Genomic DNA, 23,946 nt, shown 5'->3' on the forward strand with positions numbered 1-23,946 from the left:
TGTTGTTGGTTTTATTTATTGCACATTTGAAAGTCTTTATCTTCCTCACACTTTCACATAAGCACACTTACTTCAGGGTTCTTGTTTTGTTGTCACTCCGGAGTCATTTATGCTTGCTGAAGTATACATGGTGAAACCATTCTATTTCCTTTTTTGGTTGAAATAAGCATCTTTATGTTTCACTTTCTTTTTTTTTCTTTTTTCTTTTTTTTTTTTTTTTTTTTTTTGCAAATAATACTGTGAAATAAATCACAAAGCAATAACACTGGAGCTGTCTTTGGCTGAGGCTCCTACTTTTATAAATGACTGTGTCAGTTACCTTTTGTACCAATACTTACTCTCAAATGTTCTGTCTTGTGCGAATATCAATATGTCTAATGTAAAACTCCAGTCACACTATTAAAAGAATCACTTCTGTACTGTACCCTTGATTAAATGGATTCAAGCATTTTTTTTTCCCCCTGGTATTGGTTATATTTCCAGATTTGATAGTCCCATTTGTATAAACTCCCCACTATTTTCTGGTTTTGGATTGGAGGCTTGTTTTCATAGAATCATAGAATGGCCTGGGTTGAAAAGGACCACAGTGATCATGTAGTTTCAACCCCCCTGCTATGTGCAGGGTCGCCAACCAGCAGACCAGGCTGCCCAGAGCCACATCCAGCCTGACCTTGAATGCCTCCAGGGATGGGGCGTCCACAACCTCCTTGGGCAACCTGTTCCAGTGCGTCACCACCCTCTGTGTGGAAAAACTTCTTCCTAATATCTAACCTAAACCTCCCGTGTCTTGGTGTAAAACCATTCCCCCTTGTCCTATCAAGGGGTAATTTTGGTAACAACTAGTTTGAAATAGTTTTGTAATGCTACTGCATTTTATTGGAACAATTTTAGATCATCCAAGCTCCCTTACATTGGGAACTTGAGAGGATCTCAGCCAGGTGTTACTTCTGGGAAGTGACATACAGCAGAATGGTTGATCTAGATGTTCCGAGTTGGATTTGAGGATTAATAGGAAAAATACTGTCTGAAGTTGTTCTATCGATGTATCTCATCAAACACTTGGCTAAAAAGACTTGTGTGTGTAGAAGTGGAATGTAAAGGAGACTAGAAGTCATACCAAACATTTGTGTAACTTTTTTTTTTCCTTAGTAACGGGCAGGTAAATGTTAATGTAACACAAGATTTTATCTGAAGATAGTCATCAACTTCTTGTCCTGTTTTTCATCTCCTTTTCTTCTCTATGTGCTAGCCTTTGTATTAAACTCATTAACGAATTGACTTTTGAGCATATTACCTTTTTCTCCTAATATCCAGCAATAACATTGTTGCTTAGAATAGATGAGGCTAAGAAATTAATATAGCTGTAAATGAGTTGACTTTTGATCGTATGTCTCTACCATGACGTGTTTGAAGCTTGTGAGCATATTCTAAATAATAATGACTTCATTCTGCATATTCAGGAAGTTAAGTCTATTCATTGATAATCAGTGGCACAGGATAACCTTGGGCAACTCACTAAGTCACGGGATGTTTGTTAGCCAAGAACCTAATTAGGATAATCTCAGCACGCACTCTAACAATGTAGTAATGTGTTTCCTTTGTCTACTAATCTTGCTTATTGATGATGTGATTGTTGTGAGGTTCTCTATCATTACAGAGCAGATTAATCCCTTATTTAGTTCTATCTGGAATTAATTTTTAGCTATTTAATACTATATCTCTGATCATCACAGTAAAATAAGATTAATAAGGGTATTAGATTAATATAAAAAGTATTAATTATAACTTAATATTATGGTATTGTTTTGTTGTTGGTTTTTTTTTTTTAATTTAGGAAGATTTAAAATTTAATCAACTGTTATACTATTGCTTAACACAAGAGGGTGCCATAGACTTGCAATCATATCGACTGCCAAATGTTTAACACTTGAAATCAGTTATTAAATTCTTCATAACTCAGAAATCCTGGAAAAGGGTATGACTGGGTCACGATACTAACAAACTCCTTTTCTACACTGCTTTGCGTTATGAATGCAGTGGACTACTAGCTGCTAAAAACCAGAACCTTTCATCTTTTTTCTTTTTTTTTTTTTTACTGTTTTGTGATCATTTTGTGCTATGGAGTGTTCAAAAACAATATCCATGGAAATAATTTAAAGGTTTTTGAACTTAAAAGCTCTAGTAAAGGAAATTGAGGTGAGTGTAGAACACCTTGGAACATCCACCAGTAGAATGATAGAATGTCCCAAGCTGGAAGGGACTCATAAGGGCCCATTTTGTACCTACCTGTGTGATAGTTGTAAACACAGGGTAACTTGACAAAGCTCTGTAGAGGCTTAGTGTATATGTGTGCAAACATGGAAGATACAGACTTTCAAGAGATACTAGGTAGTATTTAATTGCATATGTAAATATGTGTATTTATGGGGGGGGGGGGGGGGGGGGGGGGGGAGGAAGGTACTTTGCATTTCTAGAATGCCTTATGTTAAAAACATGAGCCAGAGGGCAGTGTGTAGTTATTTTTTAATCCTCAACCTATTAAAACTACCCAGTGTGAACAAATTACTGTTTCTAGGCTGAAATCAAGCAATTGTTTAGGGATAAGAAGTAGAGAAATAATTGCTCAAAACATACGGTATGACTGTAAGAACCTTGTGTAGTTCTTTCACAGTGACACTTATGAAAAGAAAATGTCACCTAACACGTGTGAATTGGATTTTTGATTTCTTTTAAATGCTTAAATGATTTTCAGTTCATTTAAGCAAGTTTTCCCCTAGATGAGCCTTTGAACAAAACACAGGAAATAAAGATACTTATCTCTGGTCCCGATATCTAGCTTCATAGTACCTTTACATTCATGAAGACATCATCTTAGTGATCAATTACAGTCTTCACAGATATGCAAGAGAGTAATACTGCTGCTTTATAATTTATTTTTTAAAAATATATACTGTAATGTCATTAGGGAAATTAACCTGAAATTTACAGATGGAAGTATTAGTGATGTAAGACAGCAGCTTGACCAGCTCAAAGGAGAAGAGGCATTTGGCTTCCTTTTGAAGATAAGACATAAGCAGTGGTTGCTCGTGTGCGTGAAAAAAAAATGGAAATCCAGAGCAGATCATAAGGACTTCACTGAGTGTGAAAGAATCATGCATAGTATATTCAGTAGTCTCAATGAGTATACAGAGAGGGTGCATTTCAACTTTTTACTGACATCCTTTATAGATTTCCAAAACCGATGTTGCACTGCAAATATTTAAACCATAGCAGGAACAGGGCTCTTCTAGATACAAGAAACGACATAATGAATAGGAATTCGTTCTTACACTGTATCAGGGCCTCTTTACCATCTCCCATAGGAAACATACGCTTGTGGCTGTGTTTGTCTTTATGATGCTGCACAGGTGTCTGTTTTCTTTTTTCTCTTTAGATGTGGCGGGGTTTCTATTTGCACAATGCATCTGCAAGGAGCAGTGACAGTCAAGCATTTTTTTTTCCTTGGAAAAGCAGTATTTTCACACGCAGAAGGGAACAGACGTAGTGAGACCAACTTCTCTTGTCTCCCTGTTGGGAGCTGCAAAGCAAGACCCGTAGCTAGGCACTGTCTTCTTTCCAGCTCTCTGTGTGCAATGCTGGCAAAAGTGCAGGGCAGGGACTAATCCCCTCGGAATGCAGCAATTATCACTAAATAAGTATTAATTGCTGCATGCCAAGGGGATTAGCACAGTTGAGCCCAATTATAGCAAAGCGGAGCTTCACTGTAAGGCACTGTGGTGCATTGAAATGCGGTGAGGCAATATAGGACTGTCACTCCTCGACAATTTGTCAATAGAAATTGTGGGCTTACATACTGTAAACAGCAATTTCATTTTCTTTTCAGTGTATTGGTCTAGTGCATGAATGGTGTACCTCGCTGGGGGCTACAGCGTTCTCATCAGAGAAAATTGTTGCTTATTTAACATCCATTATCTTTGTGTGAACATCTCCAAAACCAATTTTGATACTTGTAGTGTTAGTTCTGGCACTATAACCGATTCCCTGCTGAATCAGGGGCAAGACTCTGCAATCTGGATTCTCCCGTCTCCTCCATCAGGTCGGCCAGCTCCACCATCAGGTGATGTAGGTATTAATTTTGCCTGCAAGTACTAACTGCATCAAATTGGCTTAGGAGAACTTTTGATAACTGACCTGTTCTCAGTCCCAGCAGTCTGTGGTGATGATTACAGGCAAGCTCTCTGCGGTAGCAATACATGAGCCAGAGGGCAGTGTGTAGTTATTTTTTAATCCTCAGCTTGACCGCGGTGTGTTTGTTTTCTAGTTTTCATTTATTTCCTGCTAAAACTGCAAACCCTGCTTTTTTCTTTTTCTTTTCTTTTTTTCCCCAGTTCAGTCAAAGCGTAACCAGTAAGTATGAAAAAGGAATGCTTCTGGGATGAATCAGCCCCTTGCATTAGAGCTCTTCCAGGATTTCTTGTGTCCGGAGAAAGAAGGGCATATTGATGATATATTCTTATCTATTCTTATCTATTTTATGAAAGATGTTATACTTTATAGATAACGAGCTGCGCCTTAACCTGTGTTAAACACAATGGAGTTGTGTTTGGGGATCACCTCAATTCCCTTCTGTATTCTGTTTCAGGAACCATAGATAAAATCTTGTGGTCTTCCCAGCACAGGAGAGTAACTCTCGAAATGCGCTTTCCTCCACCCATACGTTTAGATATAAAGAGTCGAGTTAGCCGAGAGCTAACTCGAGACTTAAGAAGAGCTTCCTAACTCATCAGGGAAGTTTTCATGTCTCTCACGTGGCTTTGTCTGATCTGAGAATAACTGCTGGTTCAGCTGAACTAGCGTTGGCTTTAGTCTCCAGTCCAGTGTTATCGAGGTTATTACGAACTGACTGAAACGAGTAAACTGAAACACTCTGTCATTTAAACTGTTGGTTAAAAACGCACGTATGAGTTTGTCTAACACACAACATAGGTAGGAGCAGCCTATGCTCCTGTGCTGTGTAGTTCCTAGAGATTCAAAGACTAAATAAGCTGAAAATATGGTGGCAGAATAAGAAGATTGTTTCTCATAGTGCAATCACGAGACGTGCGAAGGCAGGGTCTATTTTTCCTGGAGAACAGACCACTTCCCCCTTTTCTGCACTCCTCAACTGCATGTGATTTGCATCTCCAAGGTTATATTTGTTTTGAGAATAACTCATAATGCAAGCATGATTGCTCTTTTGTATACTGCAATTGTATTTCGATTACTGTATTTCAATTACTGTATTTTGATTAGGATGATAGGCTTGCCTCCATGTAAAAGATGAGGGATTGGAGGAGAGAATTTCTAGAAGCACTATCATGCAAAGCCTTTTTTTTTTTCTCCACCCACAGTTCTAAATGAAGTCCATTTCTCTGACCTTTCCCTAACTAGACATCAAAACACTCTGACCCAACTGCTGTTCTCCCAGTGTGCCTACTGTTGCCATTAATCTCCCTTTCTTATACAGCTCTTCATTCCTTTTCTTTACCTTTGGCCTCAACTCTTTATTCAAAGTGATAATTTGCTGGCTCTCTGCCTGAGGGAGAAGCTGTGATCAATAACAGGAGGAGACAGGGGTCAGCAGAATAGTGATGAGCAGTGCCATTTACTCCTCTGAAGGCGCTGGTACCCAAAAATATCAATAACTGGTATGATATTATTTTCGCTTTTGGATAAGGTGCCAGCAAGATTTAGGTAGCCTGCAGTGGAAGCGGGGCTCTTATTCTTCTCACTAACTCTTTATTTCAGTCTTCCTTTATGTAATAAAGTGGACAGAGAGAGCTTTATTCAGCTTGCACTGGAATACAGACCATGTACCCCATGTACCTGAGTGCGGCCAGTTCTTGATCTGACACACCTCTTCTAACTCCAGCATGTGAGGTGGCCCTCATGAGCTTTACTTAGCCCACTGTCTGACAATTAGCAACTGCATCTCCAGCTTCCTCTTTTAGCTTCTGGGGTTGAAAAGCTACACAGGAAACCCTTGCTGAGGCTAAGGGAGGGCAGACACTCAGCAGTACTGCCCACGTACTGCAGAATGGCATGCAGCAGTAGTAATATTAGTGTCTATTTTGGTATTTAATGGTACCATATGTAATTATTAAATAAAAGAATTATGCTGTATTATCAATATATCAGCCTTCATTATTCCAGACTGCAAGGTGATGTATTTCTTGGTCTCCATCTTCCAAGAATTTCAATTTACTTTGCTTTCGAAAGACTATGAATCCTTACTTCTTACATGCACAGTAATTCTCACCTGCCAGTCATCGTCAGAATACTGGGAAACAGAGATCACCAGTCCTGTTCCCATATCTGCTGGGGATGCAAATTCCTTTTTCTCATTTCTAAGAATCAGAAATGGAAAAAGACCCCAGCACTGTTCTTCAAGATACTTGTGCTCCTTCCTACCCTAAGCTCTCATCCTGAAATATATTAAAAGCATTCTGCAGTCTTTGAGCTCGTTGTATTCGATAGAGGGAAGGTTGAGTTTTCAGTTTTAAAGTGCGTCTAAGTCATGTTTTCAGGCTTCTCTTATTCACAGTTGTCTAAAATTTACTCTTTATTTCTGGTAATAAAAGTGAAAAATTTTATTTGCATTTGAAAAAGTTAATATGATTTTTTTTTTAATTTTTATTTATTTTTTTTTCTCAAAGTGAGAGCTGGCATCATGCTGAAGAGTGGGTGGTTGGTTTTTTTGTTTGTTTGTTTGTTTTTCCTTCTAATTTTCTTATAAATTCCTTTGCTGGAGAAAGTACTTTTTTTCATATATTCCTTTCTCAAGGAAAGCTTTCTACAACTCCAGATTTCACCTTCAACATTTTAATTCCTGTTTGCCTTTAACTTTTAGTGCCTTGTTTTTCTTGACTTCCTCGATTTCTTCATCTGTAAAAGCTTAACTCCCTCAGCTTTGTAACAGTAATTTCAGAAGTACGTTGAAGTTCTCAAGTAAAAGAATAACGAAATAATATTGTTAAATCATTTTCTTGTGTCTTGTCAGCTTATAGCACAATGCATTCTCCAGAGTGATATTTGCCAGGTTAATGTTTAAGTGTGCTTTTTCTGTTACCTGCGTAGCTTCCACCCCTGCCCAAGTGTTGCTTTAATACTGTTAGATGTGATCACAAGCTTGGTTCTGTAAAGAAACAAGCACTGTGATTCTCCTGACTCAGTCTGCCTCCCACCACCACCACCACCTCCTCCTCCCCCCAACAACTCATGACCTGGGGGGCGTCAACATCTATCCAGCAAAACAAAGGAGACTCAAACATAACCTGCTCCTAGCTTTTGTGTAGGCACCCACAGAGATCATACTAGCACCTTCAGAGCACCACTAAGAAACGAGGACATTTTCACTTTTACATGGGGCTGCTGGGTAAGTCCGTCAGCACGTGCACATGTGCTTCAAATCAGCCACATAACCCACAGCTGTGTGCCTGGCCACCTGGCCCACAGAGGGTGTGAAATGGCCAAGAGAGCAGAAGAGGTTTTGGAAAAACCTGGGGGGTGCTACAGCAATTGTGTTGGATAGAGAATGTGGACTTGCAGGAAATGAAGGTTCACAAGCACTGCAGCTGTGCAGAGCTGCTCTGTTTTGTGTTGCTCTAAGTGCTATATCAATGCCTACAGCACGGGGCTGAAAATTCCTATAAATTCCCAGGATGCATCCAGATTGTTTCTAACTGTGTATGATCAAAGTTCTTTACTATGAGAGTGGTAAGGTGCTCAAACAGGCTGCCCAGAGAGGTTGTGGATGCCATGTTGGATGGGGTCCTGGGCAGCCTGGTCTAGTATTAAATGTGGAGGTTGGTGGCCCTGCCTGTGTTGGGGGGGGGGGTTGGAGATTCATGATCCTTGAGGTCCCTTCCAACCTGGGCCATTCTGTGTGATTCTGTGATCTGTGTTGCTCTGTTGCATTATCTCACTAGACAACAGCTTTGAGCAGCAGAAGGCTGAATCCCGCACCCTGCTTAGTCTGTAGGTGTGGTGCCCAGCTTCCTGTGTCAGACCTCACAGGGAGGAGATGCATGCTATGCTCTCTCACAGGGATAGCCCGCTGCTGACTCTGCAGGCTGCTCTGCCTCTGAGGACAAAATGGCTCCAGAGTGCTGCACACGCAGAGTTTCTCACAGTGCAAAGATGTGGTATGTTCACATCAAAAGGTTCCTCTGGTTCAGTTACGTACAGCTGAATGAGGCAGGCAGTGCCAGCTGTGCTTTATGTCTTGTGGACACTGCAAAGGCATATGGAGTTCCGCTCTCTGCGATGCAGGCTGTTGTCTAGCCCTGAGAGCGCAACAATTTCCTGCTGCTAATGTGAAATCCGAATTTTAATCAGAGCTTTAAAATGAGCTTGGCGCCTTTACAAGTATAGTTAAGCTATTTCATTAGTGGCTGCCGCTTACAACTTTAGACTTCTGTTTATGACATAGTACACACTGGACACAGTTTTGTTGCCTTTGAAGCTGGACTGAATTTGATGCTACGTACACTTTCTAGGCCCCTCTGAGAGCTGCTGAATTGTGGAATGGTCCTAGCAACCATCAAAGTTTTTAAAAAGTCTTGTGATAAGGAGAATACAAAAGGAAACCCCAACCTCAAGCATCAATACCACGAATGTAAAGCCTAGACCTCAGAAGCTGTGAGGGAGAGGAAGATGCATGCGTTTTGAGGTGGCTGCCAGCAGGTGGACTCTGAAAGCCCTTATAGAAGCAGTGCTTCCTGCGGAGGCAACCAGAAGGTACCAGCCCCTGGAGGTGCCTTCCTCCCCACCATACTGTGCTACGCACCCCAGCACGGCCTGCTGGAGCAAGATGAAGTGGAAGAGGATCGCTGTCTTTGTCACCTTGCAGGTGCAGCTCCCACTTACAGGTAAGGCAGGCTTTTATTTGGTGAGGCACTCTTTTAAAACTTTCTTGAGGTGAGGGAAGAGCACAATGCTGTGTGGTAAATTCCCCAGCCCTCTGCTTGCAGGGGGGTATGCTGAACCTCAACCACGTCCATCCCTCTAGTTGCAGCTAGCAATGGGCTGGGGCCACAGGGCTGGTCCAGTCTGATGCCCCTTGCTGTAAATATGTCCTCTGGCGGGTTGGGAGGAAGGCCGCTGCTGGCGGTGAGGCCTGTGCTTTATGCCATAAACAAAATCTTAGCCCTCACCTGGGCAGCATTCCCTGGAATTTAAAAGGAGATATTTGATACTAGAATGAAAATGTAGTTACTTTCAGTAATCAGCACAACTGAGAGTATCTCAGTGTATTCAGATTTAGAGCCACGTTATTCGCAACAGGACGTTGGTGGTTGGAGGCACTGTGTGGCAGAGCCAGTGGGCTGAGTATAAAGGAGCATACGACAAGATAAAAGGGATAGAATCCTTCCCTTTGTGTCTTTACACCCCTGCGATTCTCTCCTCTGGACACAGAGTAAAATTAAAATGCTTTTATATATTGATTTGTGATGACATATGGGTTGGCCCCGCTTGGACAGAAAGTGAGGCTGTTTTGGTGTGCCCAAATCTTCAGAAATCACGCTAAGTTTAGGAGGGAGTACATCTTTGTAGCTTAGGAGTTCAAAAGGGCAGGAAAACTGAATGGAAAGAATGAATGCCTCCGGGAAGGCCAGGGCATAGGCCTGTGTCTGGGGAAGTCAACAACAGCGAGATACGGGTAGGCCACATTTGTGCTTATATTAAAATCCCCTGGAAGAGTATACACTAAGTGTGCTTAACAAACACACAGTCACTGCTCTAAAGACCTTTGGAGACTGCAGTGGAATTTTAATTAAAAAATTTTCTGGAGATCAGAGAAGCATCTCACAGCCAGTTGTAGTAGTTCGTGGAGATCATTTCAGAAGGGTTTTTAAGTAGAATAATATTCTCTGCGGTGAGTATGCCTTTGTTTGTCTACATTTAACAACAAACGTCCCTTTCTGATACTTAAGGGCCTTTTATATATTGTTTTGTTTGCATAGATGTGGGTGTGAGATGTAAACAAACAATAGAAACTCCTTTTCCTTCATCTTTGACAAGCACTTTTGAAATGTATGCAACTTTAAGATTTCTCAAGAAAAGATTATTTTATTTTATGGGACTACAGAGTTATGAGGATTACTTCAGACACATTTTAAGCTGAAAATACCTTTTTGCATTTTTTTTTCCTTCTATTCTGTCCAATATATCGGAACTCCTGGTTCCTGTCTGTAATTTTTTTAGTGAGAAAACTTACTGAGAAAATATGTAATACTTTGCAGATGGCTGAAGCCAGCCCTATAAGTGTCTGTTGTGAAAAGCTTTTGGAGTATTCACACTTACAAAGAATATGTGAGATTGAATTTTGAACAAGCTACAGCTGCCATTGTTTTGAGGCCGTTGCCTATGAATCTGAGGGGAAGTGTTTTTCACTGGGTAACCACAGCATTTTGAAGAGTTGTAGTATTTAAAAGAAAAGTAACACTAAATTTGTGGAATTGTTGCTGTGTTATTGATGCAAAATACACAGTGGTAAACATGTAAGATCATCATGAACTTAGCTCAAAGATGAGACTGAACAGATGAGGTTTTTCAGCTCAAACAGAACAAATGCAGAGATCTGTTGCTGCCTGGAGTGTTTTTCAAGCCTTTTTAACGTGAAGTAAAATTCCAGAAAGTTTTCATGAACAAGTTGAGAGTGGACGGAGGTTTGCTAAGTTGCATACCGCTTTACAGTGGAATTCATTTCCACTTCACTGTAATGAATTTGTTCTTACTCTCCAAGCAATCAAACTAAAGGCACTACCAAGACTGGGACTGATAGACTTGTGATCACTTTGCTTTGATCTTTTGAATACTGAAGTATGTATGTCAGGCACTAGAAACATTTTGTTTTCAAATATGTAACTCTAGAGATGGAACACAAATTCTGAATCTGATTTGTTGAGTTGCTAATGTTACACCACACATTTCAGAGTCCTTGACCTTTGAGCAAGTGCAGACAAGTTTTATTGTGTACACGTTTATTTTTCTGTGTGGTCCCCATCAAGGGTACAAAAGCGTAGCTCTGGAAGTCTAACTGGGATCTTTCTACAACCTCTCCATTTGAAAGTATCTAGATATTAATCTTAAAAGATAATTTTATTAATCATCTTTCTTGGTGATACATAAGAAGAATATTAAAAGACTACACAAATATCACAATCAGAATGGTAGAAATCTTTGTATGGTTTACAGAGCTTTTAGTTGGAAGTATGGCATGCTCTAATGGCGGTAGGTCAGTGCTGTGGGTAATGTTGTAGAAATGCTCATTTTAAAAATGGCTGATGAGATGGCGTTTTGATTTTTATAAATACACAGCACCCCCATATTTATACAAATATCTATATACATATACAAATATACGTGCAAGAATTCTGCAAGTTCAGTCTTTCCATGTTTTTCACAAAATTACTATTGTGAGAATTATGTGTTAAACAGAATTGGACAGCGCACATTTTTCGCTAGCTCTGTGGAAACTAAAACATGTCAGCCACTGACAGAGATTACTTGCACAGTTTATTTTCACAATATTTTTCTGCTCTGCATAACTGTGGCCTCTGCCCAATGGGCGCCATGTTATCGGGAGCTTTTTCTAATCAGTTAATGGGCAGGATGATTAACCAGACAGATTGCGGCTCTTAGGGGTTCATTTACACCTTCCTTTTTGTAAGATGACTTAGCAGATCTTCAAACTATGAGACTTGTAAACTTCGAGTTGTTTACAAGACCCTCGGAAAACCCAAGCAAATAAAACAAAAAAATTCTGACTGCTATCCACCTGTCTTTGTGCCTAATCTGTTAAGGTCTCCTAGCAGAATTCTTGTTAGACCTTGAGGGGGTGGAAAAAAAATCGAAAGGCTTAATTTAACTTGTTTTATTTCCCATTTCTTTTTTTCTATTCACAGCAACTCATTAATAATTCATGTAAAAAAAACCCCTATGAACTGGCGCATTAGCAAATGGAACCAAATGTAGGCAAATGTAGCATTTCTTTGTAAAGGGCCATTTGTCGAGTTCTTGCAGTGCTATAGTCAGTTCTCCAATGCTTGTTAGAGAATAAGTGATTTCTATCGGAACTTTTTCAAGCGAAATTCCTAATGAGTGAAGTAGCAAGTTAATGATCGTGTTCCTTTTGTTGTTTTACATGTACACTAGGGAAAACTTTCTGAAATTATATTCCATATATTTGTCTTGTCTGAGTATGAATATGTGGATAACAAATAAGACAATGTGGATTAAAGCTAAAGTTGGGGGGAGACATAGGAGGTTCACTGGAAGTTTACAGGGGACAAGAGCTTGATTTATGAAGGAATGTCCACAGGAGGGACAGTTTTGACAATCATTTTCTGTTACTCGTGCAGACTTGAATTGTGACTAGCGCCATGCTTAAACTCATAAATAAATTGTTTTCCTATCTTCAAGCTGTAACCAAACTCCCATTACAAAAGAAAGAAAAAAGAATTATTGGAACAATTGCAGATGGATGCCAAATCCTTCCCCCCTCCAATTTATTGTATATTTGAACGACTGTATGTAGGGTTATACAGTGCATTGACTGTTCGTTCTATAAAATAGAGCATCTTTTTATGGCAGCATGAATGAAGATACAGCTTCTCAAAGGTACTTATAAAATATTTATCCCGCAAAAAGTACTTATTTTGTATGCACGTGTAGTTGTATGTTTATTGTTCATTTTCAGTGTTCTGCTGACGTGAATTCAGTTAACGTCTAAAAGTTTTGCTGCTGATCCTCTTTAGCATTAAGAAAACAATTTTGGCTGTTCCAAAGGCTTTAAAGAAGCTGAGATTTTATTGTATTTTATTTTATTTTTTCTGATTTGCACTGATCTATGATGTGATTAAGTTCTGCTTCTTCAAAAAATACAGAGTATTTTTAGCTTTTAAAATATGATAGTCCAGATCAGGTTTCTACAGGAAAGCAATGGAAGGATTTAACCCCACATTATCCTGTGCAACTGATTAATAGTTTCATATGTAACTTAGGTCAAATACATGTGCGAATGAGCTCAGTTTGTTGTAATTCAATCTATCTGTTCAAGTGCACAAATCAAGAGACAGTGGAAATGCATATATGTAGCCACATGCAGTGGATATGTCCATCTTCTTAAAGGTTAAACTTACAGATATATGGTTCTTTCACTCTTGACAATTTGGATATTAAAAATAGGAGTGAAAGCACCTAGCTTCTAAGCATCGAAGTTGCAAGCACTGGTGTCTATGCAAGTTCTGTTTAAGGGTTAGAGGTCATTTTAATATTTGAACCATATAGACTGGAAATATTTGAATCCCTACAAGTTTCCTGGGAATAAAACGTCAACCTTCAGAAGCTCTATATGTATTTTGTTCCAAGTACTTTATTATGTATGCTTCAAATCTTTCAATCTCACTTTGTTTCTTATTGGAAATGGTGACAGTTGGGCAGGGCAGACAACAATATACAGAATGAAAGACAGAAGAACTGAGAAAGATGGGAGTTTTCCATCTCTACATGCTTTTTGTATATGAGAGTATGTTAAACACAGTGCTTTTAGTAAACAGGTTGTCGAGTCCAATGAAATGCTTGGACAATTTGCCCTATTTCTCTCCAAGAATGTAATCATAGCGAAAACTCCATCTCTGCATCCTGACTGATGCTCATCTGTGTCCCAATTCTTTTGGAGTAAAAAAAACTTTTTGAAAAATTATTCTATTTGTGATTGATGGAGAAGCCATAAAGTTAACGGTGAACTCTTCCAAAGCTCCGATAATGTGGAGGTGATACTAAATTACCATTAGGTGGGAGTTGATGAGGAAAACGGGTTGGAAAACTGTCAACAAATCATAGCACACAGTAAGTTGAGGTTGTGGCTCTGTCATCAACATGCATGGTTTTATAAGGAATTTTACCCTATTTGATTTACTTACAACTCAAGCAGTTGTCTTTGGTGAAAATACTAATTTTCACCGCTAAGATGCTCTCCTATTTTTCTGCTAGTTTTAATTTGCACTTTTAGATCTGCATGATACCAGAGAGAGAAAAAGAACTTAACAGCTATTTAGGCAGTAACTTTTTTTGTTTGTTTTTGGCGTTGCTTGTGGTTAATTGAGAACTGAAAATAGCTTCTGGTCAAAAAGCATATAGAACATGTAGAACCAAAGAACACTTAAAAAGAAGCTTTCCTAGGTGCCCTAAAATTTCAATCTTAAAAAAAACAAAAACAAAAAAACACTTTTTATGCATGTTAAAAAAAAATAATAATAATTAAAAAAAAAATAGCAAGTAATGAACCAAAACACTTTTCTAATGGAGTAAGATGTGATATCCGGGAAATTAATAACACAGTGCTAATTTTTGTGGTATGTTATTTGATTTTAAGTAAGCTGCTGAATAAAGGAAAGAGCTACCTGATGAGAAAAACCTTTTGCTGGTTGTTTATCCAGGTTTTATATCCAATTTATTCCAGCTAGGAGCATGAGTGTTTTGCATTCATTTCATTTAAAATGTTGCTGTCATCTATATGACAGCCAAACCTTAAATAAACAGTGTCAAATATTTATAGAAATGCTTCCCAAATACTGACTGCATAAGTTTGCATTATAAATTCATTCACATTCCTCGTGGTGAACATCTTGTCACAAAGTAAACTGAGGCTTAGAGGAGTGAAAACAGAAATATGTCCAGTAGGTAATTAGCTGGATGAGAGCATGCCCTCATTGTTACGCTGATCCTGCAAGCGGATCAAGATATCTTTTTGCAGACGTTGATGTATGGGGGCAGAGCCCAAACTGGTAAGGTTCTTCAGTTAGAGGTATTTATTTACAATTATTTAATACAGAAAATTGGCTCGAACTATAAGTTAACATATGATAATTCATTACTTTATCAGGTCAATGTGAAGTAAGAGTTTTGTCTAATGTGACAATACTACTTTTAAATATATCTGGCACGCATTAGTTTATTGAAAGAGATCAACCTGCTATAGTTAGGTACTGCACATACCTGGCTATCAAATGTTGTTTGTTTTATCATTCAGAAATAGCTGGATGGTTTGAGTGATGATTTTTAAAAGTATAATTAAACTGAGCACCTGGGCCGAGACTTTGTAGCCCATGGTCAATACAAAGGCTTTACAATGAAAGTTTTTGAATCGCATTCAATTATACATTAGCTCCTTACGATATTATTTACTCTTTTTCAGACATATGTTGGCAAGTTTCAGTCAGAAAACCAATATCCAGTCTTTGGTGGGAAAACTCTTTTCTGTCTCTACTTTGTATTAGTTATTGCAATTTACGTTGTTTCCCGTCTAACCATGTAAAACTGACTGCAGTAAAGAAGTCTTAACAGGACACTCCAGAGTAACTACTCCTTTCTTCTGAGTTTCCCTCTCCATTATGAGAATTCACCCAGTATCATTGGTTTGCACTCATATAAGTAGGGCAATTTTGGCAGTGCTTTGTGCAAGCATGTGGGTGCATTTATAGGAAAAGTGGAACGAAACCCTGTGAGTTTCACTAGGAACCATATCCTGAAGGAAGGAAGATAGGATACAGAGAGAGAGAGAGTAATAGTTAATATTTGATACCTTTTAAAAAAAAGTCTGTCTTCACTGAAGGCAGTTGGTTTCAGAGAAGGAAGCGAACAATTCTGTGAATTACTCTGAGTATAGTTCCTCTGTTCATGAAAGGTCTTCTAACAGATTGGCTTATAATTTTTTAAAGGATGTTATTTCAGTTCTACAGATATCTTCCTAACAACTTGCTACTAATTTTCAATATTGAGTTGCTATTTTATATTATTTTATGGTTTATTTCCTCAAGGCTTGATACCTGACCAGGAATAAGTTGTACAGGTGAACTCATTCTTGAAGGCTTAATCATTACAGGCTGGAACTTGTTTAGGGAATTTGTCAGTAGGATTTTTAGGAGAGATATGTGGGAATGATACTCTAGAAATTAACGTAAGTACACATTTTTCTGCTGTGTTTTTTCTTCACAATTCTCAGGAAGTGTTAATATTCTTGCTGTCAATATTACTTTGACATGTGATATGAAGATTTACAAGTGCAACACAGCCAAAATAATCCATGTGGTAGCTAACTGACTTTGGATGCTTACATTAGCAGTAGCTTTGACTTCATGTTTATTACCTGCAGTTTTTTCTCCTATTGCCCGTGACATAGTCTTTGTTACTAATGGTATTCTGTTTCTTTTGATCACTCCCTGGAAGTTCAGCCTCTCTGTGTATGTTTGCTGGGGACTACTCTGATGAATAAAGTATACCAATGAAATTTTGCAGATAGTGAGCTTAAAGAGTTTTGGTGAAAGTAAATAAAATTAAACCTCAATTTTTTTAAAAAAAAACCCATCTCTTAATTTTATTTTTTTTTCTTGAGAAGGAAGAGGAGTAATATTCAATTTCAAGTAGCTTGATTTTTAACTTCTTTAAACTACTGATCTTCTACGTATAAGACTGAGCATTTGTGTATTACGAGAGTAACCACACCTAACAGACCAGAAGAGGTAAGCAGGGTTAACCAATCTGGATTTCTAGGTGGAGGTCAGATGTCATTCCAGTTTCTTCAAAAAAAAAAAAAAGAAAAAAAAAAAGGATCTCTAATATAAAAATATTTTCTATGAATGTCCTCTGGAATTTAGCTTTGTGGATTGCTTTTTTCGACTCCCCTGTTATGACAGATGGCTTCCACTTTCTGCATCAAGCTCAATTACGTCTTGCTTGCCGAGAATGTGGTTTTCTTTTTCCCACAGTAAATGATGAATAATTTTATTAAAACCAGCACAGCATTGTCCATTTTCTTCATACAGAAATTCTGTGAGAGATCAAAGGTGTAATTTAAGGTGACTGCTTCCCAGGCAATTAGCAATGCTACCTTAGATGTGACCTAGATTTCTAGTAAAGGCTGCTTGTAACTTCAAAATGTAATCCATCCCCAGAACTCTGAAAATAGCTACAGATCTTTATGAGTGGTTTGGGGTTTTTGGTTTGTTTGTTTATTTTTGTGCGTGTGTGTTTTTTTTTTTAAGGGTTTTGCCTAAAATATGACAAGAAAAGTTATGCATATTTGATAGATTACTTGATCTTTTTTTCTGAGGATGCATTTTTGACCACATCTTTGATTGTATCGCCATGACTCAAACGTTTAAAAAATGGAAATGCCCACTACATTATTTCTCTCTCCAGAAGAAGCAGATTTAATTTATGCCTTTTTGAATTCTGTTAAGTTTCAGATGCTTCTGGTACCAATGGGAACTGGGCAGAACTGGAATTCTCATTGTCCTGTCTTTCCACGCAGCGAAATTAAGCTTTTTTCTTCTAATAAGTCAGATGTTACTTTACTACTTGCCTCAAAACCCAGCAGTGCTATAAAGCATTTGTTGCTGCTGTTAGGTATGTCTCTTCTGACCAAAAAGCAGCACATTTTCAGGCTTTTTTTTTTTTTATATAACTCTCTTGAAGTTACAGCTATGAAGCTTCAACCCTATCTCATTGTAACATCTTTTCCAAGATGTTTTTATCTGATTTTATCTTTCTCAGCTGCAAAGAAGTAGCTGACAGGTTTGCCTCCTTTCTCTCTTGCTCTTTTATATCTTGGGCCAAATGTCTGTTTGTTAGACATGATGGTTTTAGTAGATCAGATACCAGGTTTAAAATTAAACTTCAGGGGGAGCAATTTTTTGATTCTGCTAAACCTTTCAAGATTTTTGTTTCTTGTTTTTCACTGGGATAAACCAAACCCTTCCAAAGTTGTTTTGTTTTGGTTTTTTTTCCCTTTTTTTTTTTTTTTTTTTTTTCTGAGACACCAAGCAGTCTAAGAGCAATTAGTCTTTTGTGTTTGGGAAGAGGGAAACCCTGTTTCAGGTCCTTGGTTTGTCTGACTCAGAGCAGGAGCTTGACTGGGACTCCCGTGTGCTAAGCTAGTCAAGAGATACTCAGTGGTATTGATGAGAAATTCTGAAGGGAGCCCAGAAACATTCCCCAACCAATGTGTCATCAGAATTTGTCATGTGAAATGTTTCTGATGAACTGCTGTTATCTAGTTAAACGTATGTATTTAAAAAAAAAAAATGGTTTCGGTTTCAGTAGCAGTATTTTATGGAGTCAGTTTAATCCTTTGCAGTCAATGGAATACATGCATTTTTGCTCTGGAAAAGAGTTAGCAATGCCCTTGCTGGTCTTGAGAAGCCTTATACTAATGGTCAGCACTACACAGGGGAGTGTGTACCTGAGAGTTTCCCTACCCATCCTTGCATGAATTGTGCTCTCTCTAGTAGTGACTGTATTTCAGCAACAGCATAACCCCAAGCAGGTTCCTGTGTGTGACTTTGTCTGCAAAATGCAGCATAGAGGTGTGCTGTTTGCTTATCCAGAGAGATATATAAACAACTTAAATATGAGTATTGATAACATCTGCTTGTACTTTGATGATCCTCCAATTCTGAAACCATGTAGGACTGTAGGATTTAGAAGGTCCTAAGCTGCCAAATTTTTAGGGTACATAAGGACCTATGGGTGCCGACAACATGGAATATGATTGGAAGCAGCAATCTGAGAAAGCCCAGCACGTGCACAAGCTATCTGGAGCAATAAAGGAGGGCTTAAGGCATCTAAAAAGATTTGGATGAGTAGCTTCATGTCTACATATGCTGTCTATATGCTGTAACTGTAAAGTGGTCATAATACTTTATTTCTGTCAAAATTCTTGCTTCTAAAAAGGGCACGTTATTGCTTTAGAAAATGCTGCTTATTTAAACATATCTAACTTCCAGTTAGTGTTCCTGTTTAGGCAGCTCTCAAATGGTATTGGCAGGAGTTTTACTTCACACTAACTGGCTGAGATTTTAGCAAACTGTTCAGTCAGATTTTTGTAGTTCACACGATGATTTATGCTGAAGGAAATACACCGCTGCCAGTTGATATAAAACCAATTTAGCTATGTTTCTGTGAGCCTCTGCTGCCTCCATAACAACTGCAGTACACGCAGATGTTTTGGAAAGGACACATTTCTCATTCTGTACCTTTAAATTCAGTGGGATCTTTGCCTCTTTTGAAACATCAGGGTTGTATTATAATAAAAACATAGTATTTTTCAGCTTCTTCTACATTTAGAAGGTATCTTACACACAAGAAAAAGAAAAAAGGCACCTCTAAGTAGCCATTTAAGCAGATTTCATTTGTCAATTTGTCTGAATCAGTGATTCTTTAAAGTGGTTTTATTAAGTCTGCAGTTAGGTGTTTTATTCCTCACAGAAATTTGGTTTGAATTTTGGGTGGTCCTATGTGGAGCCTGGAGTTGGGTTTGATGATCCTTGTTGGGTCTCTTCCAGCTCAGGATATTTTGTGATTCTATGACTCCTAAAGTGGTGCTTTGTTTGGAGGCTTTTTATTTTCAGTGTTTTCGTGTTTAACTCCATGTCTGAATATTTTAATAGCATCTTCTGGTGCTCTTTCTTTTTGATCAGATTAGGAAATTGCTATTAAGACACTAGACAAAATTAATATGAATATAACGTAAACTTCAAATTGGGAAGTTTGAACTTCAGGACCTTGTCTGAGGCATTTGTAGAATGTTCTGACATTCCTGACACCCTCACTATCTTACAGATCTGTCCTCCCCTGCATCAATTAATGCTACTGCTTAGATAAAGCAAAACCTACACGCTGGTGCTCTTAACGTCAATGCAGCTCTTAGAGTAGTGGTATTTGACCTGGCTACAATCTGAGCATTACTGTTTAGAGACCACAGCACTGGGTTCACAAATTTATGTGAACAATTATTGCAGCCACCTTTTACTCCCATGAGAACACCCGTGCTAGGACATGATTGTAATGCCTACGTATCTCATTTAGACTAATTAAAACATACATTATTTTTAGTGGAAATAGTCCTTACTATGTCAGTGGATGTCAAAGCTCAGCTCTTAGCTGTCTATCTTCCTAGAACTGCCTGCTTCTTTTCTCACAGGTAGCTTCTGGCTACAGAGGACTTGCCCTATGCATTAACTATTAACCAAACATCAAAGCGAGGACTTCCTTTGGGGATTGACTGCAGTTTATTTGCTCAATGTATGTAGCCTCTTTTGCCTCCGGCACAGAATAGAGCACCTCGGTCTTGAACTCCCTGGTCTTTGGCTTCTGAGAAGCCAAGTTGCCTAAGGGGAGCTATACTTCAGCAAAGCTTTTGTTCAGGATGTTCTGGCTTATACAGGGTAATATCTATAATGTGGCTCGGAAAATGCTCAATGCGTGGTACTTATCTATTATCTGTGCGGTAGTATGTGAGAGCCAGAGGGGTGTGAGCTTGCCTGAAAGCTGCTTGGGATTTTATTTTTATTTTTTTTTCCAGAGCTGTCATTCTACTGCGCCTTTCAATCTTGGAGCCTTGAGCTGAGGGAGGATGAGGAGGGGAAGCATGAAATATTTTGAAATAGAACCCTAAAGGGAAGCGGCACTTTGAATGGAATTTACATATAGCTCATCAAAACATTGCCTCTTCAACATCTGTATGTGGTGTGTAAAAGAACACTCACTTGTATATTTGTGTAGTGGATTTGAGAGAGGTGATGACTGCTGTCTAAAATACACCAGGAGGAGAGAGGATGAAATAAAAGTGAGTGCATGTTAGAACAAATAGATATAAACTAGTTGCTGGACTACTTTAGAGGAATAGAAGTAGGTATTTGCACTATATGAAGAGTTTTGGCATAGATTGTTCTTGGGCAAGGGTAGTAGAAACTGATATTCAGGAGAAGCTTGCTTAGTTTGTGGAATTTTATCATATGATTGTATCTAGGAGCAAAAGACAGTTAGCCAAGGTCTTCTGCAGTCCTTTGTTCTTGTCTGTGTATTCAAGAAGTACACGAGAATACACCACATTTAATCAAGCACATTATACGTCAATGGCCAGATAAAACTACAGACACTGTTGACATTGCACAAGTGTATATGCAGAAAGCAATACAAAAATGTGCAAATGGATTTGTAAGGGTATACTGCAAGCAAATCTGTGCAAGCCCATTCAATTCATATGTGCTATTTGGTATACTAGCATGCAAATGTGTTTCACTTCCATTACCTAGGCTATGATGATAAATTAACGTAAATTTAATGAAGAATAAGATGGTCTTAAGTAAGTGTTTATTTACCTCTATATCTGTACATATTAAAATTACAAAACGTATTGATTTCATCTGATCTATGGTATACAGCAGGTTGTTGGTGTTTGTGTTTTTGTTTTGTATTACATGCGTGCAGTCCAAGATGAGGGGCAAGAATGCTTTCTCAGCTGATGCCAGAAATAACAGAATATTTATCTTTTAGCTTGCGCTTACTATTTCAAAGGCAGTGAGTGGTATTGCTGCTGGGACCTCCTCTGTTTCTGCCCTGCTTCATTTCTCTTGCTGTAGTACTACCAGGATTTTGTCTTTTAGAAGCAAGAGGCACAGGAATGACTTCCTAGTTATTTACCTCCTCATCGGTGACACAGCTGAGATTCGTTGCCAGACATGGTTATATCTATGAGACCGAGACATAAATCTCTCTCTACAAGGAGAGATATTGTACTGAGCAATGAGGAAAGGAAAGAGTATGGTGCTGCTCTGCTGTAAGGAAATATGCAATTTATATATGTTTTAGATCCATGTCCTGTTCACATTGCTTACCCAAAGACTACTTCAGTCGCTTTCCTTCTCCTCCAAGATGATCACTGTGGGTGGGTGGATTGTGTGGGATCACAAAACAATGGAGGCATTGCTACTGTATTGTTTAATTGGTAAGATGTCGCCTTCATACATAGTGTTGTGTATCGGGAGCTGACAATGTGAATGCTGTACCTAGCATATGAAATTAGCATAGGATGGATACACCAGGCTTTTAACCATTATTAGCATCCCAGTATCAGTGTTGCAATATGAACAGGAATCTCCTAAAAGCCTCAGTGTAGACAGACTTTTTGTGAATGGAAACGGAAAGAAGCTGCTATGCAAAATCAGTCAAATTATGCTGAAAAATTAGCTTCTTGATAGCTGTAATTACACTGTGGCTAAAACACATTTTGGTCTTGCAGTATAAGCAGGACAATGAATTGTGTGTTAATATTGTCCCTGAATTATGTGATAGCCTTTGATTCCTGCTGGGCTGTAACATCATTTGGGAATGTGGCTTGACATCACCAACACTGCAGAATAAACTGTGTTCCTAGCAGGATTCAGCAATTATCATCTCCTGAGTATATTCTCCTCTCCCAGTATAGATTTTTGTATCCTTTAATGCAATGGCACTTGCTGCTAATCATATTACTTTTATTAATTTAATAATTTCTTAGAATTTTGCAGTACTTCATAAGCATTAACAGGTTCTTACGCTACTATTCTGAGGTTGTATGTTCTTGTAGTGTGTATTATAATGTGGTAAATCAAGTAACAAATGGGTAATTGCTGTTTGTAAGGTCTTGGGCAAAGCCTGGAATAGAAATGCTAATTGCTTTAGCTCTTAGCTGTATTATGTTTCCATGTCTAAATTTGGGATAGACAAACAGAATGGAAGACTAAATTAGAACTAGTAAGAAACTATTCAAAAGTATTTTTCAGGACCCTTGGTTATGAGTTTTCCACCAAAGCAAGAGGAAGTTGTTGTTTCTTGCTGGGTTTGTTCAAAAATAGCAACAATATAAATAGAAACACCTGTTAAGATAAGAGAAGTATCTCCATATAAGTTGTTACTTAAAGAATAAAAAGAACTAGAAGATAAATAAATTGCTGAAGCGTGTAGTAGATTAATTGTAAGATACTATATATATATAAAATACATATATAATTATATGTTATATATGTGTATGTATATATATATACATATACGTGTACATGTGTGTATATATATACAATCACTAAATTAACAAAAAATAAAAACATCAAAGCAAAATCTGTCAGCAAATAAGTGCCACATCCAGAATGCGGCAGCCAGGACCCCCTGTACAACTGGGCTGAAGTGAGATGTACTGGGCACAGCTGGGATGTGCCTCAGGGTGTGTGATTTCAAGAAATAACAGGTGGAAAAAACAGTAGTGCATGGCTGAAACACACGTGATCACTTCAGAATCTGTCAACAATGTTAAAATTAAATTTGTGCAATTTACATTAAGAGTGAAACTTCAAAATTGACTGAAGGTTTTAAGAGTCAATTAGTACAATCTTAAAAGGCCTTATCTCTTGGGAGTCCTGAAAACTCACTGGATAAGTTAATCTGCTCTGATTCTTTCTCTATCAACAGATTTAAATTGGAGAGAGAGAAAGAAAGAGGAGAGAAGAGAGGAAGGATAAAAATATGTAAAAGGGAATACAGTATTTTAAAGATACTAAACTTTCAGAGAGAAAAATTGAAAATGTGTGTAAAGACAGAGAATTCCCATGAGGACATTTGCTGTGCTAGCTAGTTCAGTAGAGGAGTCCTAGTAAAATTCAAAATAGCAATGGCCCATAATAACATTAGAGAAGAAATCAGTGCGGTTGTTTGAAATGGCATCTTTGAAACATTCACACAAGCTTACTAGTACTACAAAGAATGGTTAAAATCCATTCAGTGCTTCATAACAGGATGCTGAAAGGTCATAGCAGAACAACAACAAAAAAATCAGTTAATATGTTCACGTAGCTCAGAAAGATTCTAAAACTCAGGTTGTCTTGTTCTTCTACTCTTGGACGTCTATTGATCCCAGTCAAAGGCAGGCTGTTAAATACAGAATTTCAGTGTATGGGTTAGCCACAGGAATTGCACTGAAGATTGTTTTCTAGAAGTTCTTAGAAGGTTAGCTTGAGTCTGGGGTACATGCAAAAGATAAGAGCGAAAGAAGATGTAAAAGCAGAAGAGTTCAAAAGGATAAGTGTGAAC

General features: G+C 38.2%; 1 protein-coding gene across 3 annotated transcripts in view; it reads left to right on the top strand.

Moving 5' to 3' along the window:
- The first annotated feature begins 8,766 nt into the window (after positions 1-8,766).
- The window catches only part of CD247 (CD247 molecule), a 46,429-nt gene continuing 31,249 nt past the window's right edge, over positions 8,767-23,946 (top strand). For 2 of the 3 annotated variants that reach the window (NM_001396949.1, NM_206879.2), the window contains exon 1: positions 8,767-8,909. In NM_001396949.1, coding sequence (NP_001383878.1) covers positions 8,852-8,909 — 58 coding nt within the window. In that variant the 5' untranslated portion in view covers positions 8,767-8,851. Of the gene's footprint in view, positions 8,910-10,495; positions 20,271-23,946 lie in introns of those variants that run through there. The other variant, XM_046911007.1, reaches the window with a different exon arrangement.

Source organism: Gallus gallus, chromosome 1 (genome assembly GCF_016699485.2).
Source record: "Gallus gallus isolate bGalGal1 chromosome 1, bGalGal1.mat.broiler.GRCg7b, whole genome shotgun sequence".
Taxonomy (NCBI): Eukaryota; Metazoa; Chordata; class Aves; order Galliformes; family Phasianidae; genus Gallus; species Gallus gallus.